The sequence below is a fragment of the Vipera berus genome, assembly GCF_964194415.1.
Source record: "Vipera berus genome assembly, chromosome: 2".
Classification (NCBI taxonomy): domain Eukaryota; kingdom Metazoa; phylum Chordata; class Lepidosauria; order Squamata; family Viperidae; genus Vipera; species Vipera berus.
The window spans coordinates 46381700-46405294 of record NC_138203.1 but is presented as its reverse complement, the minus strand read 5'-3'; the positions used below and the strand labels follow the sequence as shown (position 1 = coordinate 46405294).

General features: G+C 36.6%; 1 protein-coding gene across 3 annotated transcripts; it reads left to right on the top strand.

Annotated features, from left to right (window-relative positions):
* The first annotated feature begins 3464 nt into the window (after positions 1–3464).
* NUDT12 (nudix hydrolase 12) lies at positions 3465–21568 on the top strand. 3 transcript variants are annotated; one of them, XR_014025193.1, is made up of 8 exons: positions 3465–3498; positions 5855–6063; positions 7303–7883; positions 8519–8686; positions 13982–14095; positions 19413–19612; positions 20488–20744; positions 20807–21568. XR_014025193.1 is itself a non-coding variant. In XM_081318227.1 (7 exons), the coding sequence occupies exons 2-7, from the start codon at positions 5858–5860 to the stop codon at positions 20593–20595; spliced, it is 1377 nt and encodes a 458-aa protein (XP_081174353.1). In that variant the 5' UTR covers positions 3465–3498; positions 5855–5857; the 3' UTR covers positions 20596–21568. The 3 variants fall into 3 exon arrangements, 2 of the variants coding, with proteins under 2 accessions (XP_081174353.1, XP_081174354.1); XM_081318227.1 differs by having other exon boundaries at positions 20488–21568; XM_081318228.1 differs by lacking the exon at positions 3465–3498 and adding an exon at positions 5317–5346 and having other exon boundaries at positions 20488–21568.
* Positions 21569–23595: the final 2027 nt, after the last annotated feature.

Here is a 23595-nt window from a genome sequence, read left to right as displayed (position 1 = left end):
CATCGGTAGCCAAGTTTCCTTATTTATCTGCCGAATCTTAGGCAACTGAATTGTATGACAGACAATTGAAAAATCAGAACATCAACTATGCAGGTTCTTGTTTAGCTAGTGTTTATGATAAGTAATATTTTATAATTTTAAATGGTACAAAGGTATATGATCATAATGGTAAATAAACATTTATTTGTTGGTGGGACACTAGCGTGTTAGGTTACCAATTAACATTAATCAATTGTTCAAATTATTTAATGTCAGCTTCAAATTACAAAGTGATCCTTAAGCCATAATTTTAAGTTTGTTAACCAATGATAAAGATGTCCATGCGACCCAACATTATTACCTGGATGATCTTCAGGAAGAGAATTTATATTGCATGTTTACTTGGGCAGAACACTTAAATAATTATTTTAAGCAGAGTGTTAAATTATACTCAAGCTTTATATTTTAGAACATCTATAATAAAAGATGGGAGTTTTGTTAAAAAAAATTCTTTTAATATTCTAACAAATTTAATCAGTAACACTATAGTATCTAGAGCTTCCACTATATCAAATCAAAGAAATACTCAAATGAGTATTATTTCCAGTTGATTTGATGCACTGTCATAGGTAAAAAATAAAAAAAATGCTTTATATTTGTTATATAGAAAATGTAATTTACAACAGCTTCCCTTTAAGATATTATGAGTCAAAAATATATAAAATATTAATTTGTCAAAAGAAACAGAAGCGGGAAGATATTCCTAGTTATTATTAATAAATGCTTCTCTGTAAAGACTCCAAAATCTTTTGGAAATTAATCTCCAGAGCTCTCGCTGCTCCCTCAGTCCCAGATTCTGTATATTATTCAACTTGTAAAAATGTTTTAAATCAATGTTTATGGAACAGGGACAGCCTGTCCCAAATATATTTTAAAAAAACAACCCATCAGATTAAATTTCCTTATCCTTCCACAGTGGGAACCAGTTAGAGGAGAGATGGTTGACCTGACATCAAAAGTAAAATTTGGCAAGGTTCTAGAGTCTAGGCCAACACAATATACCTATCAAGCTCCTTAAACAAAATCTAGATTGGTGGGGTCTTTTATAAGTGGTCCTATTCACTGCAGTATCGGTAGTGCTTGACTTACTATCATAAATGAGCCCAAAATTTATATTGCTAAGTGAGACCGTTGTAAAGTGACATGCCCCATTTTATGACCTTTCTTATTACAATTGTTAAGTAACAATTGTTAAGTTTGTAACAGTGGTTAATTGAATCTGGCTTGCCCATTGCCTTTGCGTGTCAAAAGGTCAGAAAAGGTGATCACATGACCCTGGAACACTGCAACCATCATAAATATGAACCCATTGCCAAATCTTTAAATTTTGATCACATGATCTTGGGGATTCTGCAATGGTCACTTTTTTCAGTAATTGTTGTAAGTTGAGCACCATCTGTAGATAGCTCTGGTTTGATTCTTTCAAGCTGGAATAGGGCAATAAGAGTCCCCCTATATAAGAAGGCAAGGGACGTGGTGGCTCAGTCGGTTAGGACACTGAGCTTGTCGATAAAGTCGGCAGTTTGGCGGGTCGAATCCCGAGTGACGCGTAACAGAGTGAGCGCCTGTTACTCGTCCCAGCTTCTGCCAACCTAGCAGTTCAAAAGCACGTAAAAATGCAAGTAGAAAAATAGGGACCACTACGGTGGGAAGGTAACAGTGTTCCTTGCGCCTCTGGCGTCTAGTCATGCCGGCCACATGACCACGGAGATGTCCTCGGACAAGCGCTGGCTCTTTGGCTTTGAAACGGAGATGACCACCGGCCCCTAGAGTCGGAAACGACTAGCACAGATGTGCGGGGGAACTTCCTATCAGTCTTGGGAAACTTTATGGAAGACATTTAAATGAAAAATTTATTACCTTGAGGAATATTTTGTTTTTTAAAAATAATCTGGCTCCTTTTGTATCTAGCAAAAATATCTAATTTCCTGAAAGGTAAACGTTTTCCTTTTTTCATAGATTTTTAATGCTGCTTTTGCTAATAGAATCAAACTGGGCCAAATTAGAGAATTTGATATTAGATATTATATATCTAATAAAGGCACTGTATTAAGATAGTATAATAGTTAGATACAACAGAAAAGGTTCACCTACAAATAACATTACAATGAATAAGCAAATGAGACAAATTGCTTCCTGGCACCTACATCATAAACATGTAGCCCAACCCCTTTTTTGTCATGAATGTCAAGAAAATTAAATAGTATATCCACCTCCTCCTATTTTGTCCATGTCTTCTTTTGCTTCTTGACATAACCTTAAGTATGAATGATTTGGTTATGTAACCTCAAAAGATGTTTTTAAAACATGTTGATTTTACTGAATCACCTTGTAATTACTAAATTGCTCTTTTATTTGGTACATAAAATCAGACTGAATTGGCTCCAGGTTGGCTGATATAGAATAGTTGCAGAAAAAGTATTTTTTATGCAATCATCCTGCCTCATTCACTGAAATTTTACCTAATTGTTTCCCACCATTTCCTATGACATTATTTTGATAAACATTGTTATGTGCAATGAATTATGATTATGGACATTCATATATTTGAAGGGAACAAAACCCTATCCTTCATTGACAATCAGCAGCCACTCTTTCCCAATCTTGAATAATCAGACCATTCTTAAATAATGAAAATAATGTGAAATTCTCTTTGGTTGCACTGAAATCCTTTTAATTGTGTCCCAGATATAAGATCAGAGACAAGCTGCTCAAAATTATTAGATTCAAAGTAGACATATTAAAAGTTAATAAAGTAACCTAAATTGAGATTAATTTAAATCAGTCACAATCTACACGTTGCACTTTTGGGGAAAAAAAAGATCCCTGATGAATTAATGGGAGTTTTCATCTAGTGGGAATTCTGCTGCTTCTGGAAGCCAATACACAACAAAAGATTTAGCATTAAACTTAAAAGACTATCCTACATATCTCTCTGTGTGTTTGTTCTACATAATATGCAAACTGTTATGTAGACAACAGGCTACATCCACTCTGTTTAATCTGCTTGTTTTCCTAGTAATAAATCTTAAGTGAATTCATTAGGAAAGCGTTTCAGCCTCAGCATATCTTTCGTTAAATCATCCAAAACAAATGCAACAGTTGTAGCCAATTCGGTGAATGTTTCCATAGAAATACAACCTACCAAGATACCGGAGGCTGTGCCTAAATAGCTTTTTGCAACAGTAAGGAATCTGCAAAGCAACGAACCAATCAACTGCTGTTGTCCAAAATGAACCGGTATTTTTTTGTTGTTGTTAACGCGAGGCCGAGCACATTAAACGCATCTGCCGGCAGTCTCTCTGTGAGCGAGTATGAAAGAGGACTGTTTAAAAATACTGTTTCTACGGCTACTGAACTGCTTTCTCTGAGCAAGAAACTCTAATTCCCGAGATGCAATGCTTGGCGCTGGAGGCGTCTCCGGAAGGAGGTCGTGAAGGTAACCGCGGTAGAGCAGAGGTAACGGAAAGTGTCCGAGGGACTTTAACTTTTTAGGGCTGTTTTCCCCCCCCCCCCACCTCCTTTCCTGGACTTAACCGCACTCTCCTTTCCCCTAGTTCTGGAGACCCGCTTCATCGTCCGTTGAAACGAAGCCAAGTCTAATGTTGGGGCCCCGTAGGCCTTTCCTTCCCCAAGTCTGAGCCTGCAGGCAAAAGCCTTTGCCAGGCGTCCGTTTCCAAGATTCTTGCGGTGGGTGGAAAAACGAAGGGGAAGTTTCTTAGTGAGAAACCCCGTATCGTTTCGGACAGGAAAAGTGCAAATGTCCGGCTGATATACAAGTTCCAGTTCCTGAATCGGAGATGGGCTGTAGAGCCTCGTTTGACCTGGGAAAACTTAAGGATCGAACTTAAGTCATCCTGGGATGGGAGGCCACGAGGAAATCCCAAGGATGTAGGCTTGGAGGCAGCTGCAGTTCTCTCCCTTATAGCCAAGAACATTTGAAATTGACTTTTCTAATCCCGGTGTGATTCCCTGCCTGACAAACTAGAAGCCTGGTTAATATGAAATAAGCCCCTCATTTGTTTGAGGATTGAGCGCTTGTGCAGTGCGTTTTCAGACACAACGTGCAAGGTTGCTGGGGAGGGAGCTGTGCGTCTTTGAATCGGTTAACAAAGATTTTGGAATTGGTTTGTCGCTGCTTGTTTAGGACCCACAGTGAGTGATTGGCCCAAAGCCATCTGCTTGGCATCCCTGGCTAAAACAGAATTTGAAATCAAGACTCCTTGCTCTTAGTCTAGCACAGGCATATCAAACTCGCGGTGTCATGTGACATCGCACGATGTATTGTGACTTTTCCCCCATTGCCGGCAATGGGGTGGGCACGGTTTCAGTGTGACGCATCCGGCCCATGGGCCGGCAGTTTGACATCCCTGGTCTAGCACCTTAATCATTGAACTAAATTGGTTCTATTACTAATGCGTTGTTGTTGTTGTTGTTAGTTGCGAAGTCGTGTCCGACCCATCACGACTCCATGGATAACATTCCTCCAGGCCTTCCTGTCCTCTACCATCTTCTGGAGTCCATTTAGGCTCACGCCTACTGCTTCAGTGACTCCATCCAACCACCTCATTCTCTGTCGTCCCTTTCTTCTCTTGCCCTCAACCTTTCTCAGCATTAGGCTCTTCTCCAGTGAGTCCTTCCTTCTCATTAGGTGGCCAAAGTATTTGAGTTTCAACTTCAGGATCTCACCTTCTAAAGAGCAGTCAGGGTTGATTGCCTTGCAGTCCAAGGGACTCGCAGGAGTCTTCTCCAGCACCATAGTTCAAAGGCTTCAATTCTTTGGTGCTCAGCCTTTCTTATGGTCCAACTTTCACAGCCATACATAGCAACTGGGAAGACCATAGCCTTGACTATATGTACTTTTGTTGGCAGGGTGATGTGTCTGTTTTTTAGTGTGCTGTCTAGATTTGCCATGGCTTTCCTCCCCAGGAGCAAGTGTCTTTTAATTTCTTGGCTACAGTCCCCATCTGCAGTGATCTTGGAGCCCAGGAAAATAAAATCTGTCACTACCTCCATTTCTTCCCCATCTATTTGCCAGGAATTGAGAGGGCTGGATGCCATGATCTTGGTTTTCTTAATGTTTAGTTTAGTTTAGTTAATGTTTAGTTTAGGAAGCATTAGATTACACCAAGCAGATTCTGTAAAATCACTTTGTATGCTACTGAATTTATTCCAACATTAAATGTGTTAAATTCTATTGAATTACAAAAGTAATTCATCCTGATCTCAATAATACATCTGCTATCCTTGCAGAGCAGCATAAAGCATTTTGATTTTTGAATGTGCTGAGAAAGAAAAGTTTTCAATGTGAGTCGCAGAGAAGTAGCAATAATGTTTTTATTACACCTGATTAAGCCATGTGAAATATGAAATCCTAGTACCGGTATGTTATTTCTGCATTAGTAATATATAGGTAGAACAGCCATTATGGCTGTGAGAGCTAACATCATAGAACTAACAGCTGGCAAGAAAAGGGATTTATACTCTAGCAACCAAGAATTAATCAAAAGCTGCAGTCCAAATTAAGCAGCCTCCACAAGAAAAGTAGTGGTAACTTAAAAATAGAATACAAACTGCAAGCAGTACTTTTCAACTTTGCTTTTGTTAGACGTTTGTTTAGCACCCATTAACTAGAAAGCTTTATTACAGAAGAATCACTTTGAATTACTTTTCTTGTAGCCTCTTGTTTTGTTGAATCATTTAAAGGTCTATTTTCTATTGTATTGAATTTGGTTATCCTGTAAATTTGAAATCAGACCAATAGAATGTGCTTTGATCCATGTTTTCAGTCTGTATTACATTTTTAATCAAACAGATTATGGAGGATAATGAAGGAAATCCCAAAAAGCAACTGATTTCTGAGCTTCACCAGCTTGCTGCTGATGGAAACAAAGCCAGACTTACAGCACTTCTGGATTATTCTCCTTCGCTTATCAATGAAACCGCTAGCAATGGTTGGACGGCCCTAATGTATGCAGCTAGAAATGGTCACTTTGACCTTGTGCAGGTTCTTCTTGAGAAGGGGTAAGAAAAAAAAATGAAAAATAATAATGTTCAACTTGTCTAAAGTTACCACCTTGTTAAAGTTAGTATTTTGTGAAGGTGATTCTGTTTGCTAGAGCAATACATTCATTTAAATTCACGGTTAAAATGAACAAAGCAAAAATTACATTAAATGCAGTTAAAATGAAAAAGGAAACATGTATATCTTGCGTTTTCACTGGGAACTCAAGGCAATGCACATGGGGATTCATCTCATTAACTTATCTGTAATAGTGTGAAGTAAGCTGAGATAGTGACTAGTTCAAGATCATGACTTGAGTGCTGTGAATCTGGGTTTACATGGAATTGAGTCCTGGGAAAGTGGAAAGTGTGATAAAGAAACCAAAACTAACCTCATCTTGTTTCTGTTTGGTATAAAATGGAGCAGAAAGAAACTGACACATTTTCAATATTTTGTTACTATACTTTATAACAATAAAATAAATTCCTGAAATTCTTATCATGTCTAATTGTTGATCTGGCAAACAACAAACAGCTAACAACAGTTTTGAAAAGCTGTCACAGTTATTTTGAGCAATTTACAACCACAATTGAGCCCCAATGTTTGTTAAGCGAGACGTTTGTTGAGTTGAGTTTTGCCCCATTTTACGACCTATTTTGCCACAGTTAAATGAATCACTGCAGTTAAATTAGTAACACAGTTGTTAAGTGAATTCGGCTGCCCCATCGACTTTGCATGTCAGAAGGGCACAAAAGGCAATCACATGACCCCGGGACACTGCAGCCATCATAAATATGAGTCAGTTGCCAAGCATCTGAATTTTGATCACATGAGCATGGGGATGCTGCAATGGTCATAAGTGTGAAAAACGGTCATAAGTCACTTTTTTGAGTGCTGTTGTAACTTCAAACGGTCAGTCAATGAACTGTGGCAAGTTGAGGACTTCCTGTACTTTGTCATGCTTTTTCCTTCTAAGGACTGAGTTTTGTTTTTGCCTTCTTTAATGATCATCCATTCCTTTTCTCTACTTGTTGTGTAATCGCTGCTCAAAAATATATCTTATTATTCCTTGTGTTCTGCAATGAAAACTTGTGGTAGTTCAAAATCCTGACTGGGCCATTGTGTACTTTATTGTGTTCAGTTTTGATATTATGTTACCAGTGAGATTAGGATTATTTTTTATGTTACCTGATATTATATGGCATTCTGTCTGAAAATATTATCTAAAAGTAACTTTTTGAAATTTTGTTGTTTTAAAGGTGTGACAGGTTCAGGACCAATACTTCAAACCAGACTGCATTGGATATTGCTAGATTTTGGGGCTATAAAAACATAGCTAATTTATTAGCTAATGTGGAAGGTGGATTGGAGCCATTTTTCTTCACTTATCAAGTCAAACAACAGGAGCATTATTTTTGCAGGACATGTTTGGATAGGAAAAGTGAGAAGAGAGTAGATTCAAAGTGGCTGAGCATGAAACAGAAGGAACCCACAACCATATATATCATTTTTTCCCATTTAAATCCTTTAGTTACATCAGATGATGGTGAACGTAGTTTCCAGTATCCAAAGGTTAAGCTTTCTAAATTTTTCTATAAGGATATAAAGAGATATCTGGAACAGACTGAAACTGTCACTACAATTTTTCTGGGAGTGGAACTTCAAAGAATAAACGTGAAAGATTCAAATACAGGCAAAAAAGATGAGAATGGCCTAATTACTTGGTTTGCACTTAGTATAGATTCTACAGCTACTGACAGTTTTTTACAAGAGCACCCGGGTTGTTATTTTCTTCATCCACCAATGCCTGCACTGCTGCAATTCTCTGAAAATGAAGCTGGTAAGATTCTGCTTATGTGGTGGAGCCAAAGTAAAGAAGGTCTTTTTGTAACATTCCTAATACAGGTTGGGTCACTTTGTAGGTATTTCACTTTACTTTGTGCAAAATTAGTTTAAAAATCCCTGCTTTGATTTAGGATTCAAGGGATTCTGATGCACATCCTTAGTTGTTTCTAAATGAACCATCTATAACAAGTACTAGCTCATGTTATCTCTATGTGATTATTACACTCTACTGTAACAGATTGCCTTAATTTCTAATTAATTTGCAAGTCTACAAATTAGGCATTGATAATTTATTTACAGAACTTGTTTGTCTTTCTTGTCTCATTTTCTCTTTCATTAAATTTCATTTATTTTTTTCTTGTTAGGATTATGTTTTTGTTAATAGCTGAATGTCAGAGAATTGTTCCGGTTACACTTCTGTTGATAACTTTTAACATGCTAACAACGTTTAAGAACTAGACCATTTCAATGTTCTAAAATATCACAAATGTAAAGGTAATGACAAAAAAACCTTCCCAACAGTGTACTAATTTTTGAATTGGTTTTTATGATAAATTGGAAAGTTGATGTTGCTGTATCTGCAGAAAAGAAACTGGGTATTGACCGAATGTTTTATATGACCATTTTTAGGAGTCATTGCCCAAGCTAGATCTGTGCTAGCATGGGATAACCGATATAAATTTTGCCCAACATGTGGCAGTGCAACTAAATTAGAAGATGGAGGCTACAGGAAATTGTGCGTAAAAGAAGACTGTCCCAGCCATCAGGGAATTCATAATACATGCTTCCCAAGAGTTGGTAAGAGAATTGCTAGCATGTTGCTATTTTTTGCTGATGGCAGTAAGAAAACTCATGCATTAACCTAAAAATTAGAGCTGTATATTATAGAACTGCAGGTTAATAATGGGAGAAAAATGGATAGTCGACAGGTAGAAAAACCATAGTCAAAGCATGGCTTTCAATGTTTTAAAATAATCCATTATTATTTAATCTATGATGAGAAGTAAACATACATGCACAGTCCATGTAATTACAGATAGCCTTCGACTTAACAGTTCATTTAGAGACTCTCTGAAGTTACAACATCAATGAAAAAAGTGAATTAGGACCATTTTTCACACGACCATTGCAGCATGCCCATGGTCATATGTTCAAAATTCAGAAGCTTGGCAACTGACTCATATTTATGACAGTTGCTGTGTCCCAGGTTCACGAGATCACTTTTTGCAACTTTCTGATGAGCAAAGTCAATGGGGAAGCTAGATTCAGTCAACTAGTGTGTTAATAACAACTGCAGTGATTCACTTAACAACTATGGCAAAAAAAGTCATAAAAGGAGGCAAAGCTCACTTAGCAAATGTCTCACTTAGCCACAGAAATTTTGGGCTCAATTGTGGTTGTAAGTTGATGACTATCTGTATAGGTAAAACTTATATGAGGGTATGGCAGTGGCCTCATAATCAGATGTCCAGATAAGCTATCAAGACAATTGCCTCTAGTGTTGCTTCATGCAGATATAGGGAACTGGAGAACGCATGTTGTGGGCAATCTTGCACAGTATGTTTAATGGTTTGCCTATCAGCACCACAGTTGCAACAAGGGGAATCTTTCCATCTCCACTGATAGAGGGCAGAGGCACTTCTTCTGCATCACATCTAATTTTGTTCAATTTTGTCTAGACAGAGTGAGGTAGAGGGGTCCGGTAGAGGGATCACTAATAGGCCACAACAAGGTACCTTGGACCATTCCTTTCTCCAGGCATTCTCGGGGTTAAAATGGCTAGATGTTAAATGAATAACTATTTTCCAAGCTGGCCTACAGGATTTCAATCTTGTGATGGACTGTGCATTGTCCTGGGAAATTGGAAGGGCCTTGTTGTTCAGCATCCTTGAACATAGCGAAATGAGAGCTTGTTGTCTTCTAATGTGGGGCAGTATGATATTGCTAAGGAGTGGGGTGCAATGTTCCAGTGCACAGGAGTAGGATGCAGTGTGACAGAGATGGTACATATTATCTGGTTGGACATCGACCATTTGGGCATGGAAGCTGTTAAGCCACACGCTGGCACAATATTCAGATGGGGAATAAACCAAAGCCAAGACTGTTGTTCATAGGGCGCTAGCATCAGCACCCCAGGATGTTCCAGCCAGTCTGTTCAGTAAATTGTTGTGGCTTTTCCGTTTTTGTAGATGTTTTCTCCAAGTGTTAACCGGAAGATTAATGATTTGTCCAGTGTTACCCCCAGGTATTTCGGAGAGACATTACATTGTAAAATACACTTCCAAAACTTCACTGAAGGCTGATAATTTGCATACCTATTACTGAAGTGGATACTTCTATTTTTGTTAAGCTTGATTGGAAGGGCCAACAAACAGCTCTAGTTGATTTACAAATTTATTATTATATAAATCATTTGCATCAGTGTTAATTTGTATCCAAATTTATTAGCTTTTTCACAAGTCCACCATACATATAACATTTCCTTGTGTTTTTCACACTTCCAACATTGTCTTTATACATTTTTGATAATTAATCTGGTGTCATACACCAATGATAAACCATTTTATATTTTTTTCTTAAATTACGACACATTGTAAATTTAATACCAGTTACCCACATTCTCTACCAAGTGTCCACCTCTGCATTATAACCAAAATTAATACCCATTTTATCATGGAATCTTTAACTTGGTCTTCTGTTTCAAATCTTAACAAAAAATTATATATTTTTGCTATTATATGTTTATCATTTGTGGATAGCCAAATTTCAGATTATTTGTGTTTTTCCAATTGTCTTTTTATCCATATTAAACTTTCTTTTAACCTTGTAGATAACCCTAACCTAACCCTAACCCTTGTAAATAAAAAGCATTGGAAACAATTTCCTTCAAACAATTGCTCTCTTGACTGCATCTTAAGTTCTCAGTCTTCCTATACTGTATTTCTCAATCTTGATAAGCCATTTCTCTTCTAAAGAATGGTTCTTTTGCTGAGGTTAATAAACATATCTGTGGGCAAAACTTGAGTTTATATTTGTTTCAAACCTTAAATATTGGCACTTCTTATATAGTGATTTTTAAAAACCATATTAACAAATGTACCAGAAAAGGCCACGCCACTGAAACCTTCCAATTCTAAGATTCCTTTACTTTTCGAAAAACCCATTCTTTTATCCAAATTAAACATGCTACAAAATATAGTTTTTGTACATCTTCCATAAATATTTGCAAAGACAAAAATAAAGCAATAGACATCATTAAAATTAGATTCTTCCTTTTTATTAGTATTGTTTGTGCATATGAATATAATAATAATAATAATAATAATAATAATAATAATAATAATAATAATAATAATAATAATAATAATAATAATAATAATAATAATAATAATTTAATTTGTATACCGCCCTTCTCCCGAAGGACTCAGGGCGATGAACAGGGCAATAAATACTAAAATACAAAGATACAAAGCTAGGTTTACTGATATATCCTATAGTTAACAAATTGTACACTGATACTCATATGTCACTTCAACCCTCCTGCCATCATAAAAATACTCTGCAATATTTTCCTCTGGAGTTGAAAAACAAGACTGCTTTAGTGCTTGCAAACATCTTGGGATTACAAAGTTGCCTAATGAGTCCTGAGTTATGGATGGACTAAATGTAAGATCAAGCATTCAGAGGTATAAAAGCAGACATTTTTAAAATGTGTTTATAGCCACATAATTATAGAAGAAGGAGTCATTTGAGAATACAAGGCACAGTGGGATCTGCAGATGGAGGGTAGAAGTCAAAAAAAAGGCAAGCTAAAGAGATACGTATGTGTATGTATGATGCATATACACAAGAGACCAGCTTACATTTCAGTACAGCTTCATTGTCAATTTTTATTCCTCCCCCCACACTTTCTATGGATGCTAATGACAAAGCAGTACAGTACATCTGATTTACTATTCTGAGTAAACATTATACCACTATGTTCTCTCTAGAGATCTTGAATTCTCTCTCTTCCTCTTGTTCATAAAGTACAAGAGGTATAATGTTCAACAGATATAAGCAAGTTTAAAGTATTTAATTGATTATTCCACTATATACTGAATAGCCTTGCTTGTTTTTACCCTTATATATTTATTTGCAGTTCATTGTAAAAAGTACATTTATATCTTTTTAGATCAGTTTTACATAGCTGCTTACTGTTAATTTCATATGTATTTTTGTTAACTTCTTTGCCTCCTTCTCAAGATGTATTATAGATGTGTTCCTTATCTTTTTATTTTTATTTTGAACCTTGGTTGATGCTCATTCTATATATTTCCTACAAATTAGTTGAAAGTAGGAGTAAATATCTATTATATACTCAGATAACTAAAAAAGAAAAAATGTGATCAGCATGAAATAATGCAAGATCGCTGAGCCAACAGTTGGTAATTTCAGTAAAATTTCTTTAACGAAACAAGTAGTCAGCAAAATTTGAAACTCCTGCTCAATACTTTACAGCATATAAATTTGCCACAGGCCATCAGTCTTTGAAGCATATTTACCTAATGGGATTGTCATATCTGTCGTTTTGAGAGGATAAGATCAGAAGCCAACAAAAAGGGGAAAAAATGAAAAGAGAATATTGAATATAAAAGTATGAAGGAACTGGTTGTGTATCTATACTTTAAAAAAATTATTAAAAATGCAAGTTCTGTGACAGTAACCATCATATCTTACATCACATTTTTTTCACCATACCTTTTGCCTGTCTTCTTTTACTACACTTGCAAATCCTACAGAGTGGCAGAAGAAAGAGTGGACAAAAGGAATGGTTATGTAGGGATCACTGGTTGAAACCTCTTCCAATATCTTTTTTTAATTTTTTTGAAGGACATCCTTCTGAGTGAAAATGTCAAAACCTGACAAAAGAGACAGGACTATGTAGCAAATTCAGGTATTACATTGGTGTGAAAAGATAGAGGAAGAGAGAAAAAGTGGGGAGAATACGGAATAGGAAGAACCAAGTAGAAAAAAAATTATCGTACAATGCAGAGCTGTTATATTTAGTATGTTTTACAAAATAATATTCCTGGAAGGGCCACAGTAAAAGAGAGTGCAGCAGCTCTGATTTTAGTTGTGTGTTTCCAGCCAGTTGTTCTTGGATTCTACCAAATCTGTTGTTTCTATTTGTAGAAACAAGCCGGTTGTCACGTTTTTCCATGTTTTTTTTTATTAACAGACCATTTACATCAGGGGTGGCAAACTCAATTTCATTGAGGGCCGCATCAGCATTGTGGTTGCCCTCAGGGGGCCGGGTGGGTGTGGCTTGGGTGGGCGTGGCCTACTGGGTGGGCATGGCTAGAGTGCATATGGCCTACTGGGTGGGCGTGGCCAGCTCTACATCATTCGCATCAAGGGTGCCTGGGCAGGAGTGGGACAGATCTGAGGGTCTCTGGCAGGAGGAGGGTCTCTGGGCCGGGGCCAAGGCAGTGGGGGCTGTTCCCTCACTGTTTCCAGGATGGCTTCGCGGGCCGCATGAAACCACTTCGCGGGCCGGATCTGGCCCCCGGGCCTTGTGTTTGACACGTCTGATTTACATGTTGCCTTTTTGCTTCAATAATTAATAATTAAAGACTGGTCTGATTAAAATTATAATTAAGGGAAAACTATACTAACTTAATCTTATTGTCCTTTGAACATTGCATTTGGAAATCAAAATATTATCACCAAACCATTAATCTATAACTGGAAGTTGCTGAAAGCAAAAAATCCTGCTGATTAAATTGCTGATGTCTGTAACTGGGTCACTTATCCCAGTGTTTTTATCAAAATCATGCAGCATCTCAGGCAATTTACTTCCTGAGTCTGGCTTTCGGCCTGGCTAAGTACTATTGATCCCAGAAGGCATCAATAGTTAAAAAAAAACATGATTTTTTTCTTAAAAAAATCCTGCAGTACATTTGCCTAGCTACAGAGCTTCTTGTGAGAATTGCATTTCAGGCATTTAAAGGAGATAGCAATGCTAAGTAAGAATGGGTAGGCTTATGCTTCTTGCTGCTTTTTTGTAAAAGGGATTTAAATATTTATGCCTCTCCTTAATTTCTGTTTCAGATCCTGTAGTGATAATGCAAGTCATTCATCCAGAAGGCAACCATTGCCTTTTGGGAAGAAAAAAAAGATTTCCCCCAGGCATGTTTACTTGCCTTGCTGGATTTGTAGAGCCTGGTAAGTTATAATGTCAGTTTTTAAACTTTTTTAACATCTTTCTTTTTGGGGGGGCAGACGGGGGAGGAAATGACAGGGACACGTGATTGAATTGATTTCTAAATAGCACCTTCTTTGATAAAAGCATGTTACCATTTCTGCTCCTGAAAAATGACTAAAGTTCCAGTCACATGTATATTAAGGATCTTTGCAATAGGTTTATATCCTACTTCCATTCAGGCACAGAAGCTCAGTGGCTTAAAAGAGACTGGAATGTTTGGTTGGGATCTCTAGTAATTTGAACAGGGATTGCTAAAGAATCTGAGTTTAGTCAATTTGTGAGCTGGAACAATGAGAGCGTACAGTTGTCTGTCTTAGAAAACTTGCCTGTCTTAGAAAAATTTCTTGGTCAGAGCTGAGCTGTGTTTTCCAAAGAAAACAATTCAATTGCTTGAAGTAGAGGTAGAGTTTATTTGACAACAAGACAGAGCCATACCATTGCAAGTGGCCATAAATTGTAATTTGAAAGCAGGTTTTTTAATATAGGAAAGTCTACTGTGTCTAGCAAGCATGCAAATTCAGCCTGTCTTCTAGGGATTATTAGAGAGCTCACCAGGTCTGTAGGGAGGAAATGCTGTTTACTGCTCTGCAGGGTTTTATAATCACTGCTTTTTGTGTGTCAAAGTGGTGACTTTGAGATGAAGGTTTGGAGTGAAACATTGAAATGAGGACATTTCATATCTAGAGAGGATTTTCTTTGTTTTAAGTAGGTTGCTGATATTTGCTAGTTTTGTCAGTTTCAACCTAGGGGTCAGAAACAAAGGGAAGGCTTAAGCAGTCTTTTGTTTTATTGTCTGGAGTTTGGCTGGGAGTTCAAGAAGGAATGGAGGACAAAGAGTGACATGGAAGGCAAAGGGTAACATAGGACTGTGGGAAGTCAGCCCCCCCCCCCCCAGAGAAGGAAATATTAAAAGGGCAGAAAAATGTATTTCCTCAAAGGATCTTAAAGAGGCAGAAAAGCATGCCCAGTTTTTCTTAATAGCCCCTGGTTTCCCTTCCCCAAGTAGAAGCCAGATCTGTACAAATGCAGATGTAAACCATCAGGAAGGTTGAAGCTAAAGATTAAGAAGACAGTGACACCTAAAATCCACATACCTCACCCAAACTAAGAGTCATCAGCCCCAGCCCCAGGGAAGTAGGATATGACCTTTGGGACATAATAGGATTAACCCATCACCATCAGAATACCAGAAAAGCACACTCAGACTCAGGTCAAAGTTCATGCCACAGGAACAGGAAACAACTCCAAACAAAAGGCTCCAGAGGGTATAAAAACTCACTCCCTACATGTGCTCGCTCTCTTTTCTGCCAGAACCATCTTCCTGTCTGGCTCTCCTCTTCAATAAACTACAACCTTCTTCCTAAAGCAGTTGCCATGTTTATTCCCAGCTTGGACTGAACCACAGTGAAGATTTTTCTTCCAAGAGGACTTTGGTTTTCCTACCTGAACAATAATGAAGTAGCAGTTGTTAAGAGGAAAAGAAAGAAATTGACCCAACAGATTGAAGTAAAGGAGGAATTTAGAGGAGGATCCATTTTGCTGAATTGTCTTAAAATTGCTTAGGTATTAAAAAAAGTCTCAAATTGACACAGAAATAAAAGCTACACAAAGAGGATTTAAACTCAGTTATTTCAACTGTATTATTGTTTTAAACATGTTGAATAGCTTGTGTGGTGTGTCTGTCTAGCTATCTAGAAAAAAATCTGGAAAAGTGACCCTGAAGCAGAACAACATTGTTCTAAAAAAGGAATTTAGGTACACAATTTACAGCAGACTAAGAGATTGTAATAGAGATTTCCCACTGTTCAAGATTAAAATAAGCAAGAAAGTATCTTTTTACTCATTTAAGGAGAAATAGAAAAGAAAATGGAGGGCGAAGGGGGTTCTTCATGATATACAGTAGGTAAAGGTAAAGGTTCCCCCGCACATGTGTGCTAGTCGTTTCCAACTCTAAGGGCCGGTGCTCATCTCTGTTTCAAAGCCGAAGAGCCAGCGCTTGTCCGAGGACGTCTCCGTGGTCATGTGGCTGGCATGACTAGAAGCCAAAGGCGCACGGAACGCTGTTACCTTCCCACCGTAGTGGTCCCTATTTTTCTACTTGCATTTTTATGTGCTTTCGAACTGCTAGGTTGGCAGAAGCTGGGATGAGTAACAGGCGCTCACTCTGTTACACGGCACTCGGGATTCGACCCGCCAAACTGCCGACCTTCTGATCGACAAGCTGAGTGTCCTAACCCACTGAGCCACCGCGTTCCTTTTCATGATATAGCAAGGAGAAAAATCCACCCAGAGAATAGGTGACAGATTTAAAGATACCTATGATCTATGGTAATCAATTCAGGTAGATTGACTAAGGAACTTGTCCATCAGTATGTCATCCCTTCTTGCATATTGAAACCTCAAATTTTAAGGTAGACGCTCTATTTGAGAAATCCTTCAAAAATGTTTTTAAGTTCATATTTCATTACATTATTCAAGTTCAGTCCCTGAATAATTTCACAGCAGCTTTCTTGGCAGTTTTTCTCTTTTCTCTCATATTCCCTGCAGAGTAATAAATAAGAAATATTTCTCGGTATTGATAGTATCTGGTTCTAAGTAGGAAGCAAGATTTGAATCTCTTGGGGATAATATAGGAACAGTGTGGCAGACGTTTTGTCATATGCAGATTCAAATAAAAATGAATACAATTGGTTTGCAGGGAAGGTAATTAACGTTCTTTCATGCAGAAAGCACACAAACAGAAATCATGTTTAATTGCACCTTGATTAGATTCATCAGAGGAGTCAAGATAGCATCCTGTTCACTGACTAGGACTTGAGGATAGGTAAGACAGCAAAGCAATTTAGAAATGTATGACTCTTTTATGACTAGCAGCTTTATAAGCTTTATTTATTTATTCATTTGGGCAGTTGAGAGTTGCAGAACATGGGCCAGTAATATCTTTTAGTGCAGTGGGTTTTTTTATATTAGCAACTTTAATATATATGAACTTCAACTTCCAAAATTCTGCTAAATTTGAGAAATACTGCTTTAGTAGATTGGACTGGAATTTCAGGGAGGATTTATTATTATTATTATTTGGAAATCCGGTATTCATTGGGAGAGAAGTCCTTCCAAATATTCCAATATTCCTATTTCAGAGCTTTAATGATGAAAAATGTCAGTAAATAATTTTAGCTATTGTTGTCATAATATATGGTGATATTTCTAAGGTACAATGAATTTCAGAAATGATGCTGACCTTGATTTGATAGGACTTTTATTGTCACTTTGTTTTGCTCCTGAAATTAACACATGCACAGAATATAAGTTCTGCTGAACTGTTTCTAGATTTGTTGCAGTTCGGCAATAATAAAACCCAGAATATTTTATTCGTTCTGGGTTTAAATCTGAAAAAAAACATTTGGTGGGCATATAACAGTAATTTTTGCAGGGCAAGGAGAACTCCTCAATTTTCCCAGCCATCTCTCCCTGGACATCCCATCCTTAGTCTTCCCAGCACCTTTCCTAATGTTCTCCCTCACTTCTTCTCATTCTCCATTAATACACTGGCCTCTGTGCTGCAGGAAGGAACATGCCCTAAAGCAGTACTTTCTTGCCTACCAGTGGTTTTCTCTATATCCTTCCCACCTCCCCTCAATTGCTGCTGTTCATGCAATGTATTGTACTGCTCCTATCTTCTCAGTGCTTTCTCTTCCCTGCTTCGATATCCCTGTGTGGCATGGCCAGGGAAGCCTCTTTACCAAGCCCTTTTTTTCTCCTCTTATTTTGCCCCTGCCTCAGCCTTGTACTACTGTGCTTCAATCCATTTTTGGAACAGAACAGCCCTGTTTCGATCCAAATGCAGACCAGACTAGCTGATTACAAATGGGGGTGGGTGGGTGGGTGAGGGGACTGGTGGACCATTCAGAACTGGATCATGCATAGAGCTTTTTGCACATCCCTAAAATGCTTATTATTTGGATGAAGAACAGTGCACAGATGCCTAGAAAAGACATATAAGGCATATATGGTGCCATTTGGGACCATCGAGAGATGATTATGGAATAGGGTCATGAGGGTGCCCAGCAATAAGTATTGGTTTGACAGTTACTGGACCAGGATTATTAGTTATGGGGGGAAATGTGTAGGAAACACCAACCTCTAAAATAATCCTGTGATCACTAGATTGTTTTTCCTTTATATCAGTGTATGCAGCCTCCGGAATCCTCTCCACATGATATTATTAAGCTTCATATCATGCTGTCAGAATTCAAATGCAAAATACCATTTTAAGTATTCTACTACTGTTGTTTTTTATTTGTTTCTTTTGATTTTTTTTAAACAATTCCCTGCCCTACTTCAGCTATGTCAGCTTTTTGTCTGTACAATATGTCTATCATTTAATAGGATAGTTTGGTTCTCAGCATGAAAACGATTGTTCAGTTGTGCTATAAAAGTGCCATTAATGAAGGTCCATGTGTATCTAAAAGCCTTTCATTAGTTTGAACTTAATAGATGCACTGAACTAAAAATGAAAGAAATATTAAAATATTTGTATAATTACAGTCTATAGCTGTTATTCTCAAAGCAGTTTCCGAGTCCTCCTTTCTTTATTTGAACTGGAGCTGTCAACATGCTTTGAAATGCAAAGAACCCAAGCATCAACTCTTGAAAAATTATGTTGAATAATTAAAAATGAGGTTTTAAATCTGTAAAGCCAAACAAGTAATTGAAAGCTCATTGCAGTCTTTAATTAAGATTAGCATAAAAATCTATTACAATTTCCATTAATACAATTTTTGCACATCTTTTTCCAAGATAGGTCTGTTCTTTAGAAATTTAAATTATTATTCCAAATCTTAAGATGCTGCGAGACATTTGTTGTTGTAAGTATTTCCTCCCCCTCGTAAGCACATCCTGTTACACTGTGTGGAATCAGTTTCGTTATTTTGCTGGATATTCATGTACAATAAAACGGGGGGGAAAGATATAGAAATAATTTAATTAGACTTGAAAGTACTCTCATTGGTAAAAGCAATGGCAAGGGACCACCACAGAGTTACTGCAAAGATATGTAATCAGTTTACATCTTTTGAAATTATTAGCTTACATCGCTTTGACCTTTTGCTTTTTGTGAATGAATTTTTCTGTTGTAAATCGTTTTTGCTCTGATGTTTGAATAGCCACAAGAGATTGCACAAGAAAGTTTTATATCTTTTGGAATACTTTAAAGCACAAGATACAATTTTTGCATTAAGCTTTGTCAATTAACTGTTCTATTTTTTCTTTGATGAGGGGAGACAATTGAAAATGCTGTTCGAAGGGAAGTAGAAGAGGAAAGTGGAGTTAAAGTGGGCCGTGTTGAGTATGTCTCTTGTCAGCCATGGCCAATGCCCTCCTCCCTAATGATTGGGTGCATAGCAGCTGCAGTGTCTACAGAAATTAAAGTTGACAACATTGAAATAGAAGATGCCCGCTGGTTCAGTAGAGAACAGGTAAAGTTCAATTTAATTTCCTTTTCTTATTGATTGTCCTCAGAACGCATTGGTTAGGGCATACAATATGGATGTGCTTTTTCAGTCAGACAAATTAAACTTCTTACTCTCCTTATTGTACAGTGATTACACTGAAATTGAAAATTATATGTTGGTCAAAGAATTGATACAAGCAATTGTTTCTCTGTTGAGCCCATAGATCTTGCCAGTAAGTTGTGTAGGTACATTTCATTGAAGACTATTAGAAATACATGGTTTTCACTCCAAGCATAATGATCTTCATGATTCAGTTTCACAATACTGTATTGTCTCCTTGGAGATATCAAATAAATTAGGTGACCATTTTTATTACAACAAGATCTAATTCCATAAAATATTTCAGGCTACTGGTGTTTAGGTAAACACTGCTAAAACAATTATTTCATAAAGTGATTTGCCTCCCATGTTTTTCCATTCATATTTGTTCATTACCAACTTTGATGACCTGGCAGAACGATCAGTTACATTCTCTGGTTTAAATGGATACTTTTCACATGTTCATTTTAAGAGTGAAGAATTATTAACAAATATCCATTGTTTGTTGGAACTTTGCTTAGTTTGTTGAAACATATTGTGAACCTAATACATTGATTATTTTTTTTTAAAAAAAGAGACCAATGCTTTTAATCTATGGCTTTCCCTTCACCAGATTTAGAAATAGAAAAGGGAATAGATCATTACAGAAATAGTAAACACTACCTATATAGAAAGTAATGGACAGATATGAGATTTGCCCAATGTATAAAAAAACAGTTGGGTATTAATCTTAACTACTGCGTTACAATTAGGGTGAGCTTCCTGTTCTGATTTTTGATTTTTTTTTTTTTGTATTTTAGATAATAGAGATCCTCAACAAAAAGAACCAAAATATTTTTGTGCCACCACATCAAGCCATCGCTCATCAGTTGATAAAACACTGGATTGGAATGAATGCTAATCTTTAAATTCAGCAAGCTATATATTTGCATTGCATCATAACTGCATCTTTTAAGATAAAATTAAAGTTAATGTAACTATAATAGTAATTTTAGAATTCTAATTCTTTCATTCTACACACACCTGTAATTACTCCCTGTAATATTTATGCTTTGTTGTTGTTGTTAGTTGCGAAGTCGTGTCCGACCCATCGCGACCCTATGGACAATGTTCCTCCAGTTCTTTTAACAAATTTTGCATTGTCAAATGTTGCCTAATTTCTTGATAAATAGGCTCATAAAAGCTTATTTTACTAGGAAATAAGTTGGGTGTTCTCTTAGCAAGCACTGTATATATAGTACCTACGACAGCCTGATTAGACCCACTGACCTTGGAAGGTTTTGTTTTTTTATGTAATTAAAAATTTAAATGAGAAATGTCCAAAAATCTCATAAGATAAGCCAAATCTTACAATATCTCTATACTGATAGCCAAGCTCTTTTTTTTGGGGGGGTGTCATAAAATTGCACAAGAGTGACACACTTGAAGTGGTTTGTATTGCCTTGTATTGAATATTAAATAGTATTTTATCATTTGTTCATTAAACATAGCATAATCATCAATATAGTAGTGTAATATTCTTACCAATGTACTATGCAATTCTTAAAACGAAATTGTAAAAATCCTATTAAAAGAAGAGGCATTGCATTACTAATGCAAACTAAAATCTCATTCTTGTAAGAAGCTTGCTGTGTGTTTTGCACAGCATTACTGTTAGCCTTTCTAAGTCATAAAGTTATAATTTGGTATTTCTGGATATATTTGCATTAAGCAGGCTCAAAGGTTTCCTCCAACATACCAGATTAAGAATTGTTCTAAATGTGTCATCAATATTACATTAATATTATTAAGTGTTTAAACTGAAAGAAGTTTGGAATTAGCAAGCTGACTTTTGGCTTTTTTGTCCCTTGGAGCTCTTTAATAAAGTCTTCCTAAACCCTTCAGCTGTGTGACATCTATTAAAAAGATTTTGCCTCCGTAGAGAGTTCACTAACAAAGTTGTTCCCTGCATTTTCTTCGCTCAATACCTCTAGTCCAATTATATCAAATTGAAGTTAAATGTATTTCAGACTAACACTGAAACAAGAAAAGTGTAGGAAGTAGAACAAATGGCACAATCCAAGTTTTAACCAGCTATGAACCTGGTTTCCTTTTTGTACTGCAAGATGAATGACACTCCCTGTGGAACTCAGGACAAAAAATGGAAATGTGGTTTAACCATGACTGCTGCAGGACTGAGTAACAGAGATGTGGTCTTTTTGAGAAATTGGAGAGTATAGCCTGCAGTTATTTATATTTCTGTTTCTTTTTTCATTGCCAATCTGGGACTTTCCTACCTTTCCCATGGGAAAGCTGAGCTGTCTTTTTGCTTCAAGTAATCTGGGTACAGTTCCAATCAAATGACCTCCAGTATTAAGCTGAACGGGCCCAACCATTTCCAGACAGTCCATTTAAAATTCCGTAACTATCACATACTGTATTTTCTCCATACCCATAAAAAGTAGTTACAATCCCTTCCAATTTAGTTAGGTTGCTTTACAGTTTAATTCCATTCCTTCAGTTATTATGGTTAAAGACTGTAACCTTATTGCACAACATTTGTACTCCATCGTATTGCATGTATTCTTTCTAAAATGCTGATATGCCATTCTTTTTTCAAATTTGGTGGGACAGCCAGCCTAGGACTGAGAAAGTAAAAATAAAACATGTCCCAGCTACCACTCTTTCAACATTTCTTTCTTTTAAAGCAATGTCTGTATTTTGAGCCACGATCCTTTAATTAGTTGCACTGTCATGGCCACAACATCACAGGAGCAATATTTGATAGAGAAAATTTATACATGATTATTGGAGAGGAAGCCTCATTAAGTTCAGTGAAATTATTCCTGGCCTTAAGTTGTTTTTTTTCCTGTTATACCAAGGCAGAAATGTCTATTAGGCAGTTAAAAAAATCAAGATGGCAGAAGACACAATTTGCCAGGGCTAAATCACACCAGCTGTAGACCATATCTAGACTTTTTTGTCCCACCATGGATGGGTCAAAATGGATAAACTCCATGGATGTTCCACTATAATAGGCAAAAAACTACATGGTAGCAGTCAAATATGAATTGGCTGCTGCTTAATATTCAATCTGTTTAAATGTTTCTGAAAAATTACTTTAATTTTCAAACATACTAAAAGAAAAAAAATATTCAAAATCTGTTCTAAATCTGTTTATATACACGTGAGGGAAAAACAAAGTAGGTATTTGTAGGCTGATTAAAGATAGGCCATTCTTAATCTCTGGAATTAAATACCTTAATCAGATTCTGAGTTTAAGGAACAAGAATAGAAATATAAAGAAATAGAACAAGCCAATCAGGCTTAAGATTTGACTAGTCTTTCCTATGAATGTAAACTCTTCCTTTCAGAAAAATAGGAAGCTGATACAATTTGCATAGGTGAGTTGCTTGCCCATTGCTTCTGGTGGTGGTGGGGATATAATTTAGACCAATAATAAAAATATAATACAACTTTATTTTTTCATCAATCAAAAATCTGTGTGGCTACCTGTATGTGTTTATACTAGTGTTTTGAAATGATAATACAGAAAAATAAATAAATGAAAAAAGAAAATGAGATTGGTGAGGGTTTTGAACTCTGTTTTATATTCTTTATGATACCACAGATGATTATTTTGTTCTTTCCAGTATGGTGAACAGAATACAGCTATAGTGTATATTACAAATGAAACTGATTTGAATGCTCAACCTTTATAAATACTTACACAAATCTATTCATTTTATGTTATTAACAAAATGCCAGCTACATTTGCTATAATAGAATTTTACAAGATTTGTTCCAATAAAATAATATTGTATATTTTTCTCTCTCAAAATAGGCTAGTTTCTTTATCTTAGCATTGCTTGGAGCCATATGATTCTAAAGCTGAAGGACTGAATTCTGAATTCAAAGTTCTATGCTAA

What these genes read in the sequence shown, in the direction of transcription:
- NUDT12 (XM_081318227.1), top strand. Translation starts at nt 5,858, where the DNA reads ATGGAGGATAATGAAGGAAATCCCAAAAAGCAACTGATTTCTGAGCTT. An exon ending in CAGGTTCTTCTTGAGAAGGG is followed by an intron (nt 6,064 to 7,302) that starts GTAAGAAAAAAA and finishes GTTGTTTTAAAG; the next exon opens with GTGTGACAGGTTCAGGACCA. An exon ending in ATTCTCTGAAAATGAAGCTG is followed by an intron (nt 7,884 to 8,518) that starts GTAAGATTCTGC and finishes GACCATTTTTAG; the next exon opens with GAGTCATTGCCCAAGCTAGA.